The following is a 14559-nucleotide window of genomic DNA, read 5'->3' as shown; positions in this document are numbered from 1 at the left end:
ATTTTTTTTTTTTATAAATACAACAATGACTTGTACATATGTAAAACATAAGTTAATAGTTTAATGAATTATGAAAATATAAAAAATAATGATAAAATATGTGGATGTAGCGGTCAGCGAAGTTGTGGTTTTCATTTGTTGTAGTCGTTTTTGGATCTGAGCTTCGCTTTGCTTCCCCTTTCCCTCAACAAAAACAAAAACAAAAACAACAGCTTGGATTGGAAGGAAAAAAAAAAAAAAAAAAAACACATTACAAAACCATCAATTATAGCTTTAGCTCCTAGCAATAGCACCTCCTCACAAGCTCTATTTTTCTCTTTTTGTTTTTCGAAAACATTTTCTTTGTTCTGGAACCTCCTATAATGACTTTCTAAGCTTGATCTTTCTTTCTATTTAGATTGAAAGATTCCATTTTCAGCACCTTCGCTTTGTTTATATAAACTATTATTAGTTGCATATTTCTTAGATTGAAGATCATTAATTAACGAGAGTTTAGTGAGAGAGATTTGCTGTGTCTGTGTGTGTGATTTTCGTTTTTGTTTGTTTGTTTGGTCGTGGATGGAAGTGAGGAAGCAGCGGGAATGAAGATATAAGCTCTGTGTATAAATAAATTTCATTTGAGTTTTTGTGTAAGCTTTGCTTTGTTATTAATTTTATTTTTAAATTTGAGATGTTGTATTTGAAGCAGCCCAGCTCGATTATATGTAAAGGCTGTGATCATTTGAGGTGAATTTAAAATAAAGAAACCGAGCAAATTGGTGCATGCTCTTGTGATAAGTTCCCTGAGCCGGTGGCTCGGGGGAGATCTGATTCTGAGCTGAGAAATTTTTTTTATTAGAAAAAATTGAGGGGCGCGTTAAAGTCATGGCGTCTTCAGAAAATGGAAACTCGTCGGACTCTGAGTCGCCTTGTATGCAAAAATTCAGACTCTACGAGACCCGATCGGTATATTCCTTCGCCGTTTATTCCTTTGATCTCTTCAATTTTGTCTCTTGTGATGCTGTAATTTGTTCAAAATTGAATTATGCTATAGATTCTGAAGTCCCAATAAGACAGATTGACACTTGTTTAAAACTTTCCAATATTGTGTATTGTCTTGAAGATGCTTGTATGTTTGACACTTGTTTAAAACTTTCTAAAATTGTGTATTGTCCTGAAGATGCTTTTACGTAGATCAATTTAATGCCGACGAGTGTGAGGATTTATATGATTGTTATGTTACAGATGTTTTACATGATTGGAAGAGATAAGAGCAGAACATATTGGAGAGTGCTAAAGATTGACCGGCTAGATCCTTTGGAGTTAAATATTCGTGAAGATTCTACAACATACACTGAACGTGAATGTTCTGAGTTGTTGAGGCGGATACACGAAGGGAACTTAGCTACTGGTGGACTGAAATTCGTTACCACTTGTTACGGAATTGTTGGTGAGTTGATTTGTTGATGTTCTTTGTTGTCCTTCAATTAATTGTTCATATTAACGGAATGCTAATTGTGGTTTGTGTGTGTTTTACAGGGTTTATTAAGTTTTTGGGGCCTTACTACATGTTGATTATTACAAAAAGAAGGCGGATTGGTGCAATTTGTGGCCACAATGTATACGCAGTCTCCAAGTGTGAAATGATTCCACTTCCAAATTCGAGTGTCCAGTCCAGTATTACTAATTCTATGAATGAAAACAGGTCTTTTGCCTCTTCTGCATGTATATGTATATTTTCAATGGTACTCCTGAAAGAAACCACAGACGTTCTTCAGGATATGAAAGATGTCCAATGTTTTCTTTTGCTTTTCATATTCTGTAGAAATTTTAGTTTTCAAGAGGTCTGTTTCCCTCTTTAACCTTTTGCAAACTAGTAATTGAACTTTGAACATGTTATCTTTATTGTTACATTGCTTTCTGAACTTTACAGATATAAATTCAGACACAATAATTTTCATGTATACAAGAATATTATTTGCAGTTAAAATTTATCTTTGAAGTCTTTCCTATTCTTCTGTATGGTTAAAGTTTATAGAGTTGAATGAAGTTTGTATTGGCAACCTTCAAATGGGTTATGGCATTATATTTGATGTGCTTGAGTTTAAAGTAGTGCCAGCGAAGTTGTATTTGGAGTTTGGAAGGAAGCTTTTTGGCTTTGTAAATATTTATTTTTGGATGGAATATCTCTTACTACTGTGTTATTGGGAAGAATTAATTATTTTTTCACAGTTACTTCAGTCACATGTTTTCTTTTCTTTTCGTCTTTTCCTGATTCTGCTGATGAACCACCTTGGCCTGTGTTTGTGAGGGCTAATGGTTGATTTGATATTCTGTGTTTTATTGATGGCGTAGATACAAGAAGCTTCTATGCACGGTGGATCTTACGAAGGACTTCTTTTTCAGCTACTCGTACCATATTATGCGTAGTCTTCAGAAGAACTTTTATGATAATCAAACAGGCCAGGTCGTCTATGAAACCATGTTTGTGTGGAATGAGTTTTTGACCCGGGGAATCAGGAACCACCTCCAGAATACTCTGTGGACAGTTGCATTGGTCTATGGCTTCTTCAAGCAGGTCAGTGGTCGGTGTTTTTTAGATAATTTGATCATTTGATAATTAGTTATGTAAACTATCTGAAGTGACGGATTTAGTACGTCCAGTGGAGAACTTTCTAATCAGCTATGTGAATGTTTGAAGATTGCCTCTGTTGTCAGTTGTGTTGGGATCTTCTTAATCCACTTGCATGTTTAATTGTTTTGATTTTTTGAAGGATCTTTGTAATCCACTTGCATATTTAATTTTTTTGATTTTTTGAAATTATGTTTTATTGAATGTAAACTATCTATATCCTCGAGATCATTTTAACTTAACAAGAAGAATTTCAATTATCTTCTCTTTCTAGCCTCTCTTATGATGCTGTTTTGTTGGCATATATTTTGACTTTTAATTTACTGGTATACTCTGGAAGATATTGTTTTGACCTGCAATTAGTTCAACTGAAGTTGTTGATCATCTATGAATTCTGTTGAATGTACCAGATTTTCTTTATTTGATTTTTAATTTTTTTTTTCGCATTCACATCTATTCAAAGGAAGTGTGACACTTTTAAGATTGGTATTGATTGATGTTTCACTCATGGCTTCATGCAATGTGAATGCAGGCCACACTTTCTGTATCTGGACGAGATTTCAAACTTACCCTCATTGCCAGACGTTCACGACATTATGCTGGTACCAGGTATGTGTGCCTAGGTTGGGAATGCATACATAGTTCTGGAAATTTGTATCACATTTCTGTTTGTAGATGATGGATTGAACTTTGAAGATATATCTAGGACTATATTGTTTAGAGAAATGTGAATTTGGTTTATTACTTTTCGAAGGTTGATGCCAACTGGTGTAGCCTATTATGCTTTTTCTCTTGGAAAATTTGGTGCATCAGTGATAGCCTGGTGCTTGATGTTTACTATGATTGTCATTCTGTGAGATGGAATTGGGTTTGGTTAAGCAAATTGTTATTGAAACCACAATGCCTGTATGAGTTAACTTGTATTTTTTTTTGTCCTTATTGTTTTTAGGTACTTGAAACGAGGTGTAAATGAGAAGGGCAGAGTCGCAAATGATGTTGAGACAGAGCAGATTGTATTTGAAGAAGTTCCTGAAGGTTTTCCAATGCAAATAAGTTCGGTTGTCCAAAACCGTGGTTCAATCCCACTTTTTTGGTCACAGGAAACCTCTCGTTTGAATATTAAACCAGATATTATATGTATGTGCTTGCTGTTGTTTTAGCTTTTGAGTTAATGCTCTATACTTTTCTTGATTCTAACTCTATAGTCTCTCGCAGTGTCAAAGAAGGATCAAAATTATGAAGCCACCAGACTTCATTTTGAAAATCTTGCCAAGAGATATGGAAACCCTATAATCATCTTGAATTTAATTAAGGTAATTGCTTATACATCTTTCAAGGTTTCCCAGTTCATGTTTTGCATCACCATTTTCATTACATCTCGGTTACAATCGAATTTGGTGTCCACATTATTGCAATTTTTAAACAACAAAATTTCGTAAAAGCATATTGTGAAGTAGTAAAAGATCTGCAGATAATTTCAGTGACAAGAGTGGAAGCGGTTAATCTTATAATTCATATGCATGTACTAATCAGATTTTGAATCATTTTATTTAGTCTTATTTTGCTCATTATGGTTTTTCTACAATTGACAGACACAAGAGAAGAAGCCTCGGGAATCAATTCTTCGTCAGGAGTTTGCCAATGCAATTGATTTTATTAACAAAGACTTATCAGAGGAAAACCGCCTGAGGTTCCTTCATTGGGATCTACACAAACACTCTCGAAGGTATATGTCTTATAAGCTTAATATCTGCCCTTTCTTTTTTGTTTAGGGATGCCCTTTTGACATTTTTTGTTCTGATCGCAAAAATTGGCTTCTTTTTTCTCCTCCCAGCAAAGCAACAAATGTGTTACTACTTTTGGGGAAGGTGGCTACATATGCATTGACCTTAACCGGTTTCTTTTATTGTCGAGTAACTCCAAGTTTGAGGCCAGAGGAATTGATAAACTCGACTTCTTCTGAGTAAGATGCAAATTCATATGAAGTTTTAGTCATTGTTCTCTTTAAAAAGAAAAATTGTTTCCACGGAAGAATTGCATTAGCAATCCTCTCCTGTTTGGAAGTTAATTTGATGGGTGGCGCTTGTTCCGTTAAATGAAGCATTAAAGCTATGATCTAAAATTTCGGGTTGCATGTAATGGCACATTTGTTGCCGTTCTGTTGAAATGCTGTTTTATGGTCAGTTATAGATCCGTTTAAAAATGAAAATGTTATGTAATTTTTCAATATTTCCTTTCCGAAGTCAATATGTATGTGCGAGTTATTTTCACTAAAAAAGTGAGAAGCCATATGTGGTGAATCTGTTTTGAAATTGTCAGTCTCATTGCTCAATAATGTAATTATCAGGACAATGAGTTCAGCCGTCTTGCTCATTCTTTATTATTCTTGTTTTGAATTTTATTATGGTTCAATAATGGTGAGTTTTGCATTGATCTGATGCAGGAATGTCAACAACGGCAACTTGTCTCCGCAGAATCATTGTTCCAATGATATTGAGGATGCTGACAAGTTAGAGAGGAATCTTAGTGGAGATAACAATGTTGCTAATGGAAATCATCCTATCAGGCTTCCCATGTTACAAAAGGGTGTGCTGAGGACCAATTGCATAGACTGCCTGGACCGTACAAATGTTGCACAGTATGCTTATGGGTTGGCTGCTCTTGGACGCCAACTTCATGCTCTAGGAGTTATAGATAACCCGAAGATTGACCTGGATGCTCCATTGGCTGATGATTTGATGGGGTTCTATGAGAGAATGGGTGACACACTAGCACATCAGTACGGTGGCTCAGCGGCTCATAATAAGGTAATTTAAGTTCTAATGGTGCTTCAGACTTGGAAGTATTTTAAACTTTAATATCTACATAGAGTGGTATCATATAGATTCCGTATATATTAGTTTTGTCCTCCTTCCATTATGTGAAAGCACTTGTGTAGATTTGAATTATGACTGGTGGGAGTAGTAATTTATTGATTTTGAACACTACATAAATGGATCTGGGCAAAAATCCAGAGTGGTATGAGTCACAAGGGTTTCTGCTAGGTTACGGATATAATTTCTTCCCATCTGATTGGTCTGACTTTGATTTGTGTAATTAATATTTTTAAAGATAACTAGACTGAACTAGCATTAGAGTATGAAAGGCCTGATGGTTGATGTAAATTCCACATAAGAGAAGAGATGGAAATCTATATATCTTTTCAAGGAGTTGCAATCCTCCTTAACAAGCTACTTTAGTACTTTCCATGGTTTATTTTATGTTGCACTCTCGCTGTCACTGTCATGCATGTGTGAATGAGAGAGAGTGAGAGACAAGTAAACAGACTTTACCTCCGCTTTGAATGTTCTGAAACCTTAACTTAAATATTATTCTTTGGGGATTTGATGGTGAGCTTTGTGATTTTGATTGGCTTATTTAATGATTAGGAGCTTTTATGTCAATCTTCTCATTGACAGAACTATTTCTGTACTCAAGTCTTCCATTTATTAATATTTACATTTCTTGTCATACACAGATATTCTCTGAAAGAAGGGGACAGTGGAGAGCAGCTACCCAGTCCCAAGAGTTTTTCAGAACTCTTCAACGGTATTATAGCAATGCATACATGGATGCGGAGAAACAAGATGCGATTAATGTGTAAGCTAGTTGTGTTTTCTGTGTTTGTTTTATCTTGTATTGCTTTTCTGAGAATAGTTTGGCTGTCGTTGGTAAAACCTTATGGTATGTGCTAGTCATTATCTTAACCCTTTTTGCAAGTGAATTTGAACTTTTAAATCAAATATTTCCACCAACTCGTGTGTAAAATAATTCTTGTTTGGTAATGCAATCATTAGCTTGATCACAGGTGGCTTTCCTTCAGTTATGCATTTACAATGTGCTTTCTTATGAATGATTTTGATAAAATTTATTTTTGCAGATTTCTGGGGCACTTCCAGCCACAACAGGATAAACCTGCACTCTGGGAGCTGGATTCAGACCAGCATTATGGTATGGGAAGGAATGGGCAAACAAATGTCGATGAAGATGGAAGGTTAGCTGATTACATGAATTGTTAATTTTACAATTACATTTTAGCAATATGCAGCACCTTCTGTTCTTTTGCGCTAATGAAGATATGAGTACGGACTATGATGTGGTACCTTGTAGTAAGTTACAGTATCGGGATATGTTAGAACTCTTAGGGCTCCATTTGTTTTTATGTGAGAGACTTTGTGATGTTTATTTTGGTGGAACTTTTTTACTAGGAAATTTGTTTTACCCCGAAGTCCCTTTTGTCCATCTATCTGGTGTGATGTTGTTATCTTCAATCAACTTTAGACACATTATTTTTCTTGGGGACTCAATCTCTGTCAAAACAATGAAAGTCTAGGGGGCGTAACACTGATTAGTCATGTAACTCAACGAGTGGATTGTTACTTGCTGTCCTGGGTTGTTTGATCATTCGGATGATACTCTAGGATCTATATGCGACTAACTTGAACTATATATGTAATTGTTGAGAGAGGTATAGTGTGCTTATGTTTTCTAGGGCTATCTTGTTGCTTTAGTACAAGCCATGCATATTGTCTTAAGTTTTATATTCTTGTAGCTTATCTCTTACTGATTATTAATATATTTGCAGGTCATTTTTCAAAAGATCCCTATCTGATGGAAACATTCTTCATGAAACTGGCTCACCCATGTCAGCCACAAATGTCAACGAGGAGAAATTTTCAAGTTCAGGTCTCCCCAATCAGTTGCGGAATAGAAACAATGTTCTTTCCGAATCATCACCTGAAATATCAACTTCTGAAAGTGATGTGGCATTTTCAAGGTCAGTTTACTCTGTTTTTGTTGGATAATTTTGGGTGTTGAATTAAGCAACTTTTCCTTCTCTATTTCTCCTCTTGTTGTAATGAATGTGTCTTGCTTTTAATTTCAGTCCATTTAAGTTTTGGTAATCATTATTGATTTTTCCTAATGTTGTCGTCCAAGCTGTTTTTCTTATTAGGATATGGTGTCATAGTGAGAGAGATACGTCCAAGCTGTTTTTCTTATTAGGATATGGTGTCATAGTGAGAGAGATACGTCCAAGCTGTTTTTCTTATTAGGATATGGTGTCATAGTGAGAGAGATACGTCCAAGCTGTTTTTCTTATTAGGATATGGTGTCATAGTGAGAGAGATACGTCCAAGCTGTTTTTCTTATTAGGATATGGTGTCATAGTGAGAGAGATACGTGATGTTTTGCTCAAGTGTCTGGTTGTATGATTACATTTCTAGATTGTGAGCCTTTTGTCTTCTCTTATTGTTCATTAATCAATTAAATGAAATTTGAAACCAGTTGTGTCCATGCCACTGTTAATTCTAATGAGTGGATTGAGTTGGATTTATGCCACATGATAATGTCAATGAGTTTCTTGTTTAATTTGGTTGATCAGCTTCAAATTTGTTTCTGCGTAGGTATACTCCCTCAATGCCTCGCAGGCAGCTCTTTGGAGATGTGCAAAGAGATCGATACTTTGAAAGTGACCATATTTACGAACATGGAGATGCGTCCAGTTCCTCAAACTTTGTCGATTTAGACTGGCTATCATCCTCTGGGAATTCATGTGAGGAAGAGCCGTATGAAAGGTACTTTTTCATTGAGCTCGCACAATTTAAGAGTTTTGCTTTGAAATTTTGGGAAGTAAGCTGTTATTAATCTGTAATTTTGCAATCACTATTATTAAGGGCATAGGAGTTCGACCTTTCATGTCAGATTTACCCAATTCGTTCTCCCTTTATTAGCAGTTTTGACTATAGTCATCACACTTTTGCTGATGTCATGGTCATGAACAAACCTTTGTTTTGTTTCATGTGTTTACCCCGTCACATGGTTTGCCTTTCTAATATGGAGTTAAAGACATTATTGTTTCTTCCTCCTTTTATATCTTTGTATTTTGCGAAGATATCGAAGAGAATTGAACCCAACCTTTCATTGCGGAGAACTAGGCATAAGGATGGAATAATTTTCCAATGACTTGCTATAGACCAGCTTTATGTGTCTTACCCCAATTTCATGGAGTTGGCTCACTATGTACTATTGCATAACTAATATATATGTATGTATAGTTATGTACAGGAAAAAAATAATGTATTCATATCAAGGAAATGGAAAAATAATGTATTTTTATACCTTGGCGCCCCCCCCCCCCCCCCCCCCCCCCCCCCCCCAACCAAAAAAAAAAAAATCTGCAGGTCATCGTTACTGACAAGCTCACCAATCGCTGGGTTATCAATGGAAAATGTTAATGGAATAATGGGAGAACCAACCCCATCTACAAGTGAATATGGATCTGGCATGAAGGTCAGTACCCTTCTCTGCTAGCAAACTTTTTTTACTCAACATTCATCTGTCTTTGAAGCTCTGCAGTAACTTATTCCTGTTATCATGCTCCTGACAGGCATGGAAGAAACACCCAGATTTTTGTTATTTGGGTTTTAATGTATATGAATTTGCTAAAAAGCAACATTATACTAATCCTGATTTAATAATTGGCTATAATGATATGACTAGAATAAAAAGAAGGTGGAATGTATATGTCTCTGTTGTGGCCAACAAGTAGGTTCAGATGACACTGATCGTCTCTAAACCATTAGAGTGGTTGGTAGATGCTCTTATATACAACACATCATCGTCCTGTGTTTTATGTCATAGATGCTTTTATTATAATATACTAGTTATCTACGGTTTTGATCGTGAGCCGTCATTAGTTGAAGAAAAATCGTGCTGTTATCAAATTCATGAGAGATATTTGGCTTGATCCATTTAGGTACAATGATTTTACACGAAAGCTACTCAAGGGAGATATTTTGCTCTTACTGATGCTTTTTATTGTCTATAAAACTGTACTCCAAACTCCAAAGAATAGTTGATAGGGAAACATTGATAATTAATTGAAATCAGAATTTTAAATTTGATATCGAGAACTGTGGATGATCAAAGGATGAAAAGAATTAATTCTGTTGGATAATAGTTGTTATTAGAAATTGCTACACAGGTGTTTATACCATGCACAACATGTTAATCTCATTTTTTATGTTGTAATCTGTAGGTAAGGGAGCAGACCGGAACAGGAACAGAGCTATCATATGACGATGCACAGATTTCTAATGTTCCTGAGGGATTTTCAGATACTTTTGTACGCTGGGTAAACTCTGGAGAGACACTCTGCCATTGAAGTTGAACTTATAATCCCAGAATTAGTAATATCCATTGTTTGACTCAAATGTGTTCGGAGGCACTGACTAATGGATACAGAGAGTTTTAACTGAGCAGTAGTGGGGATCAAGGAGTAAGAAAAAGAAATTTTATGCATTCTGATGTCGAAAATGTCACTTTGCAAGAAGCAATCCTCCTTGGTCTTGACGTACAACTCACGGCATTATTCCCCTATTGAAAGCCTCAATCAAATTATGATATCAAAGTACAAAGGAGTAAATAGCAAACAGTAAAAATTCTTTTTGGAGCTCATGAATTTCTAATCTTTCCATCTGTTCATGGAGTCGCTAGGTGTCATCAATCTTGTAAATATATTTACTTTTTTCTAAGAGAGCTCCACCTTTTTAGAGTTTCAGGTCCTTGATTCTTTATTCCCTCCTTAATGTTTATTTGTAGTCGACGTTGATACTAACAATTTGAAGTTAATATTGGGAAGAAAGGCCAAAAATAGGACTGATGTCTTCTTTAAAAATGTCGAATACTAGATCCTTGATATCGTTGAATTCAGTTGTTTTCTATTGATCAAATTAATTGGGTTGACTTTAAGTTCTTAGGAGGGGGCATGCCTTCTACCTTCGGGCTCTGGGACAGTTCGAACTAGCATTTGCATATTTATAGATTTGTTTAAAGCTCTTTACTCTTTTTGGCTCTGTTAATTAAGCTTTTGAGTTGGAAAAACATTAGAAATTAATTCGGCATCGTATAACTTGGCATGGAAGTCTCTTTTTTTTTTTTAAAACCCGCCCTCTTTTTTTTTTGTTTTTTTTTTCTTTTTTGAAGTGGGAAACTGGGAATATAAATCTCCTTGATATGATGTAATCATTTGTTACATAAAATAAAATCAATTCAAATGCGACGCAGGGGTTTCCGGGTCTGTTATTAGTGCTTTGGATAAGTAGAATAACTGGTTGGCCTAATGTCTGCGATAAGATGGTAAATATTCTTATTGATTACTTTGGTTGTTGCAGGTAGAGAAACTGTTGTGCGTAAAAGAACATGGTAACTTCCCATAATGGAAGATAAAACATTTTAAAGATCTTTGTGGTTCATAGAAGCAATCAAGCCCGGGAAGAAGGAGGAAAAAAATGAAACAGAAACTAAGGGGCGTTCCGAGAATCGAACTCGGGACCTCTCGCACCCAAAGCGAGAATCATACCACTAGACCAAACGCCCGAGTTGTTTGATTGGTCCTTTTACTTATAATTAGCTATTAAATTGCGGGTTTAATAGACCTACAATCCCTGAACATCAAAGATAAGGACCTGCCTGTGGTACAGATTCTGTACCCAACATCTCCCGTCATCCCACCATCCCATTTTCTATTGTTTAATTTCTCACTCCACATCCAACGGCTGATGCTGCAGTCTGTAGCTTACAGATTCTGTAATCTGTAAGCTAGTCGAGTCCCAAAGATAATCATACTAGAATAAATTGTTGGCACATCACTTGCATTGAACAGTTTCAGCACTTCATTTGTGATTATAGAACCTTACATGCAATTTTATTCCACAAATTATAACTTTTCCTCGTGTGGTATTGCAATCTATCGACCTAACTGGAAATTGAAGTTCACTGACTGAATTTTTACGTCTCCAACATGTCAGCTTCTTCAAACAAGCGTCATTGGTAAGAGAAAATAAATGCCAATAATAACATTGTGTCTCATCAATTCCTCCAAGCCACTTGGGCTATGTTTTCAACATAAACACAAAAAGAGATTACAGCAGTCCCCAAAATTCACTGCAAGAGTGCTATAGCATCTGGTTAAAACAAATGAAAATTTACCAAATGCCAGGATTTGAACTTCAATCAACCGAGAATGGGAAATATGCGGGTAATGTGTTCTAACGGGATGCTATCAGCAACATTCTTCTTCAGCTCGGGATGATTAAATTCATTAGGCGGCAGGACAATCAATTGGCTCGTACTTTGATCTCCTTCAAGAATCCAGCCACAATTTGCCTTCTGGTGTTCAAGGAATTTGTCCAGAGATAGACCTTTAAGATTGATAGCCTATAAAAATCCAGTGTCAGAAATTCAAAAGAAAGGCCAACAACAAAGGCTGTGTCAGATTAACCATTCAGTTTGATTTTATAGTGACAGAGATTCAAAGGGACCTCAACAGCAAGTTCAAGCAGTTAAATGGATTAATTAAGTCAATCCAAGATAAAGACATTTTCAGTATTCCTTCCTTAAAACACATTGTGCCAGATACAAAATAATGCATACCTCGGCAAGCACAGTCCTTGGAATCTTTTGATATGTCAATGAAAGGACATGAATTGCAAAGGACTGAATTGCTTGCTCAAAACCTGCAATTTGATGATCTTTTCAGCTACAGCATATGCAGATGCAACTCAGGCAAATAGAAAAACAAACAAACATGACAATAGGATAAAAAGCAACAAAAGTCATGAAAACATTGAGAAAGTAAGCCTTAAGCATAAGGAAAATGAAAGACCACATCATGCACTAACAAACCAGTACAATGCAATCTACATAGACCAACATAACATTCCTACCCAAGCATGGAGCAAACAGGCTTACAGGTCAGATCTGTCAAATGGATCACCAATCTATGCACTATTTTTGTCTAAAGATATACCTCTTCAAGCAAATGAAAGACATTGTCTAGTAAAAATGAACAAGCCACCACATAAACTACCATAACAAAACTTCAAACTGGAGATGCGCCATCAAGATTCCCTTTGTAATTCGAAATTTTGTACATCCAGATTAAACAGAAGTCCAAAGATGTTTCCACAAAATAATAAAAATATTCTAAAAAAACAATACAAACAAGAACACAAGAAATCATCAAATTACAATCCATTATCACCTGGCACGGCTTCAACTATGTTACGATGCTTAGCTGCTTCATCCCAGAAATGGCGGAACCTTCCTGTCTACAAATGAAGATACAGGTATAGAGTGGTCACATTTAATGAATGCAGGTCCATGGGCACACTTATAGAATAAACGCATACCTCCAAGTAGTGAGAGAGGACAATCAGCGTCTTGAATTGATCCTCCATTTGCTGATAACACATATTAATAGGTTTTAATATAAATAACCAGAAGACGAAACTAAATAGTATAAGATCAACACAGGGAAAAACATTTCTGTCAGTGGATACACAAAAATCCTGCCACCCACCAGCTGATAGACTCAGACAGACATGTCACATGCGTTTGCAATGTCTAAGCATTCATTACGCTAAAAGAACTGACCAAACATAGTATCCAACTCTATGCTTAAATATATGGGTAAATATCGTAAGTATGCACCATACAGATGCGTTAATGTAGGTAATCTAGTCCATAGGGAACAACTACTGGGAGGTGACCTACAGCGATGCTAATTCAATCAAACTTAAATGAATATGTCTTAACGCATAGGCAATACTATACATGAGCCATAAGAAAGAGATGAATAGAACAATACCACTCTTTCTGGGATCAAAAAGAGACAGAGACTGAAATCTGGAGCTGGCATTGCCATAAGAGCCTGCTCAAGTGTAGACAAAAAGAGAAGGACAAGCATTAGAAACACATCACACACCAATAAGCTACCAATAAGCTGCGGAACCGTTCTAATATGGTCCAAGCAAAGGCTTAAAAGAAACCTTAATTAAAATGCGGGCAACAATTTGGGTACTCATTCTTTCTGGTTCAAACTGCAAAAGGAATCACCACATCAGTTATGTTACGGACAGGAAATCATCTTCACTCAAACAAAGTCCAAACGAAGATACCTGATAAAGACGAAGAAGGCAAAGATTTGCATCCAGACTATATGTTTGTGACAAGACCTGATAAACATAAGGCCAAGTTGAAACAAATTATTAGCAACAGTCACAAATTGCTCAATTAATTTTATTTATCTTTATTCCATCTTGAGGCAAATAAACGCACAACCAAAATCAACTCCTAGTCATCACGATTTCGATAATCAACTAATAACGAAATAAATAGGGTATCCAAGAAAAAATTAAAAGGTACCTGCTCGTTAACGTAGTTTTCGAGATCGGGAAGGATGTCGGGATTGTAGGGATTGACGGCTACAAGCTGCTCCACTGTAAATGAAACCTGTTGCTGTTGCTGCTGTTGAGCCTCTCTTCCCATTTTCTCCGCACTGTGTCGTTTGATCGATAAACTTAGAATTTCTCAGAAACCCCAACTTAGCTTAAGCGAGGGAGAACGATAATCAACGGACAAGGCTTCGGTTACAACACTACGTAATTTCGTAGGAGACGAACTTAACTGCGAACAAGCAGAAAGCCAAAGGGTTTTAACTACTGAACTTAGGAGTCAAAAGACTTTTATACCCTCTTCATTCCCGATTATTATTATTATTAGGGAAAATATCCACCGTCCACCTATTTTTTACACCTTTTTCAAAAATACACAATTCCTTCATTTTTTGGCTAGAATCCACCTAAAGTTATATTTTTTTTCACTTTTCCACTTCCGTTTGGAATCCGTTAAGAAAACTAACGGAAACTTAAAAAAATGACCATTTTACCCTCAAAACTAAAATTACAATTTCACCCTAAAAAATGCCAAAAATAATAAGATTTAATGATGAATATCATTATTGGTACGTTAATGAAGTACAAAAAAATCTTAACTACTAGAGATTATAACTCAATGAATAATAAAACTTTACTTATCTTAAATTCAATTGATGGTTTGTGAGATTG

The 14559-nt window shown here is 35.9% G+C and overlaps 2 protein-coding genes and 1 non-coding gene across 5 annotated transcripts; 1 reads left to right on the top strand and 2 right to left on the bottom strand.

Moving 5' to 3' along the window:
- The first annotated feature begins 123 nt into the window (after positions 1-123).
- LOC102614920 (phosphoinositide phosphatase SAC3) lies at positions 124-10363 on the top strand. 2 transcript variants are annotated; one of them, XM_006474513.4, is made up of 16 exons: positions 126-945; positions 1225-1429; positions 1519-1684; positions 2335-2557; positions 3144-3220; positions 3561-3748; positions 3827-3924; positions 4204-4337; positions 4446-4574; positions 5055-5418; positions 6129-6250; positions 6531-6644; positions 7236-7427; positions 8056-8226; positions 8833-8941; positions 9690-10363. In XM_006474513.4, the coding sequence occupies exons 1-16, from the start codon at positions 865-867 to the stop codon at positions 9813-9815; spliced, it is 2499 nt and encodes an 832-aa protein (XP_006474576.1). In that variant the 5' UTR covers positions 126-864; the 3' UTR covers positions 9816-10363. The 2 variants fall into 2 exon arrangements, with proteins under 2 accessions (XP_052289064.1, XP_006474576.1); XM_052433104.1 differs by lacking the exons at positions 8056-8226; positions 8833-8941; positions 9690-10363 and adding an exon at positions 7805-7996 and having other exon boundaries at positions 124-945.
- Positions 10364-10957: 594 nt separating this feature from the next.
- Positions 10958-11029, bottom strand: TRNAP-UGG (transfer RNA proline (anticodon UGG)). The gene has a single exon. It is a non-coding gene; the product is annotated as a tRNA-Pro (tRNA).
- Positions 11030-11461: 432 nt separating this feature from the next.
- On the bottom strand, positions 11462-14133 carry LOC102615407 (eukaryotic translation initiation factor 3 subunit K). Of its 2 annotated transcripts, XM_006474515.3 has the most exons (8): positions 13859-14130; positions 13612-13668; positions 13483-13533; positions 13302-13364; positions 12844-12894; positions 12696-12762; positions 12086-12168; positions 11462-11869 (listed from the first exon to the last, which is right to left on the bottom strand). In XM_006474515.3, the coding sequence occupies exons 1-8, from the start codon at positions 13979-13981 to the stop codon at positions 11666-11668; spliced, it is 699 nt and encodes a 232-aa protein (XP_006474578.1). In that variant the 5' UTR covers positions 13982-14130; the 3' UTR covers positions 11462-11665. The 2 variants fall into 2 exon arrangements, with proteins under 2 accessions (XP_006474578.1, XP_024953542.1); XM_025097774.2 differs by lacking the exons at positions 13302-13364; positions 13483-13533 and having other exon boundaries at positions 13859-14133.
- Between the last annotated feature and the right edge of the window lie 426 nt (positions 14134-14559).

The sequence above is a fragment of the Citrus sinensis genome, chromosome 9, assembly GCF_022201045.2.
Source record: "Citrus sinensis cultivar Valencia sweet orange chromosome 9, DVS_A1.0, whole genome shotgun sequence".
In the NCBI taxonomy this organism is placed as follows: domain Eukaryota; kingdom Viridiplantae; phylum Streptophyta; class Magnoliopsida; order Sapindales; family Rutaceae; genus Citrus; species Citrus sinensis.
Note: the sequence above shows the minus strand (reverse complement) of the source record. Positions and strands in the feature narration are given on the sequence as shown.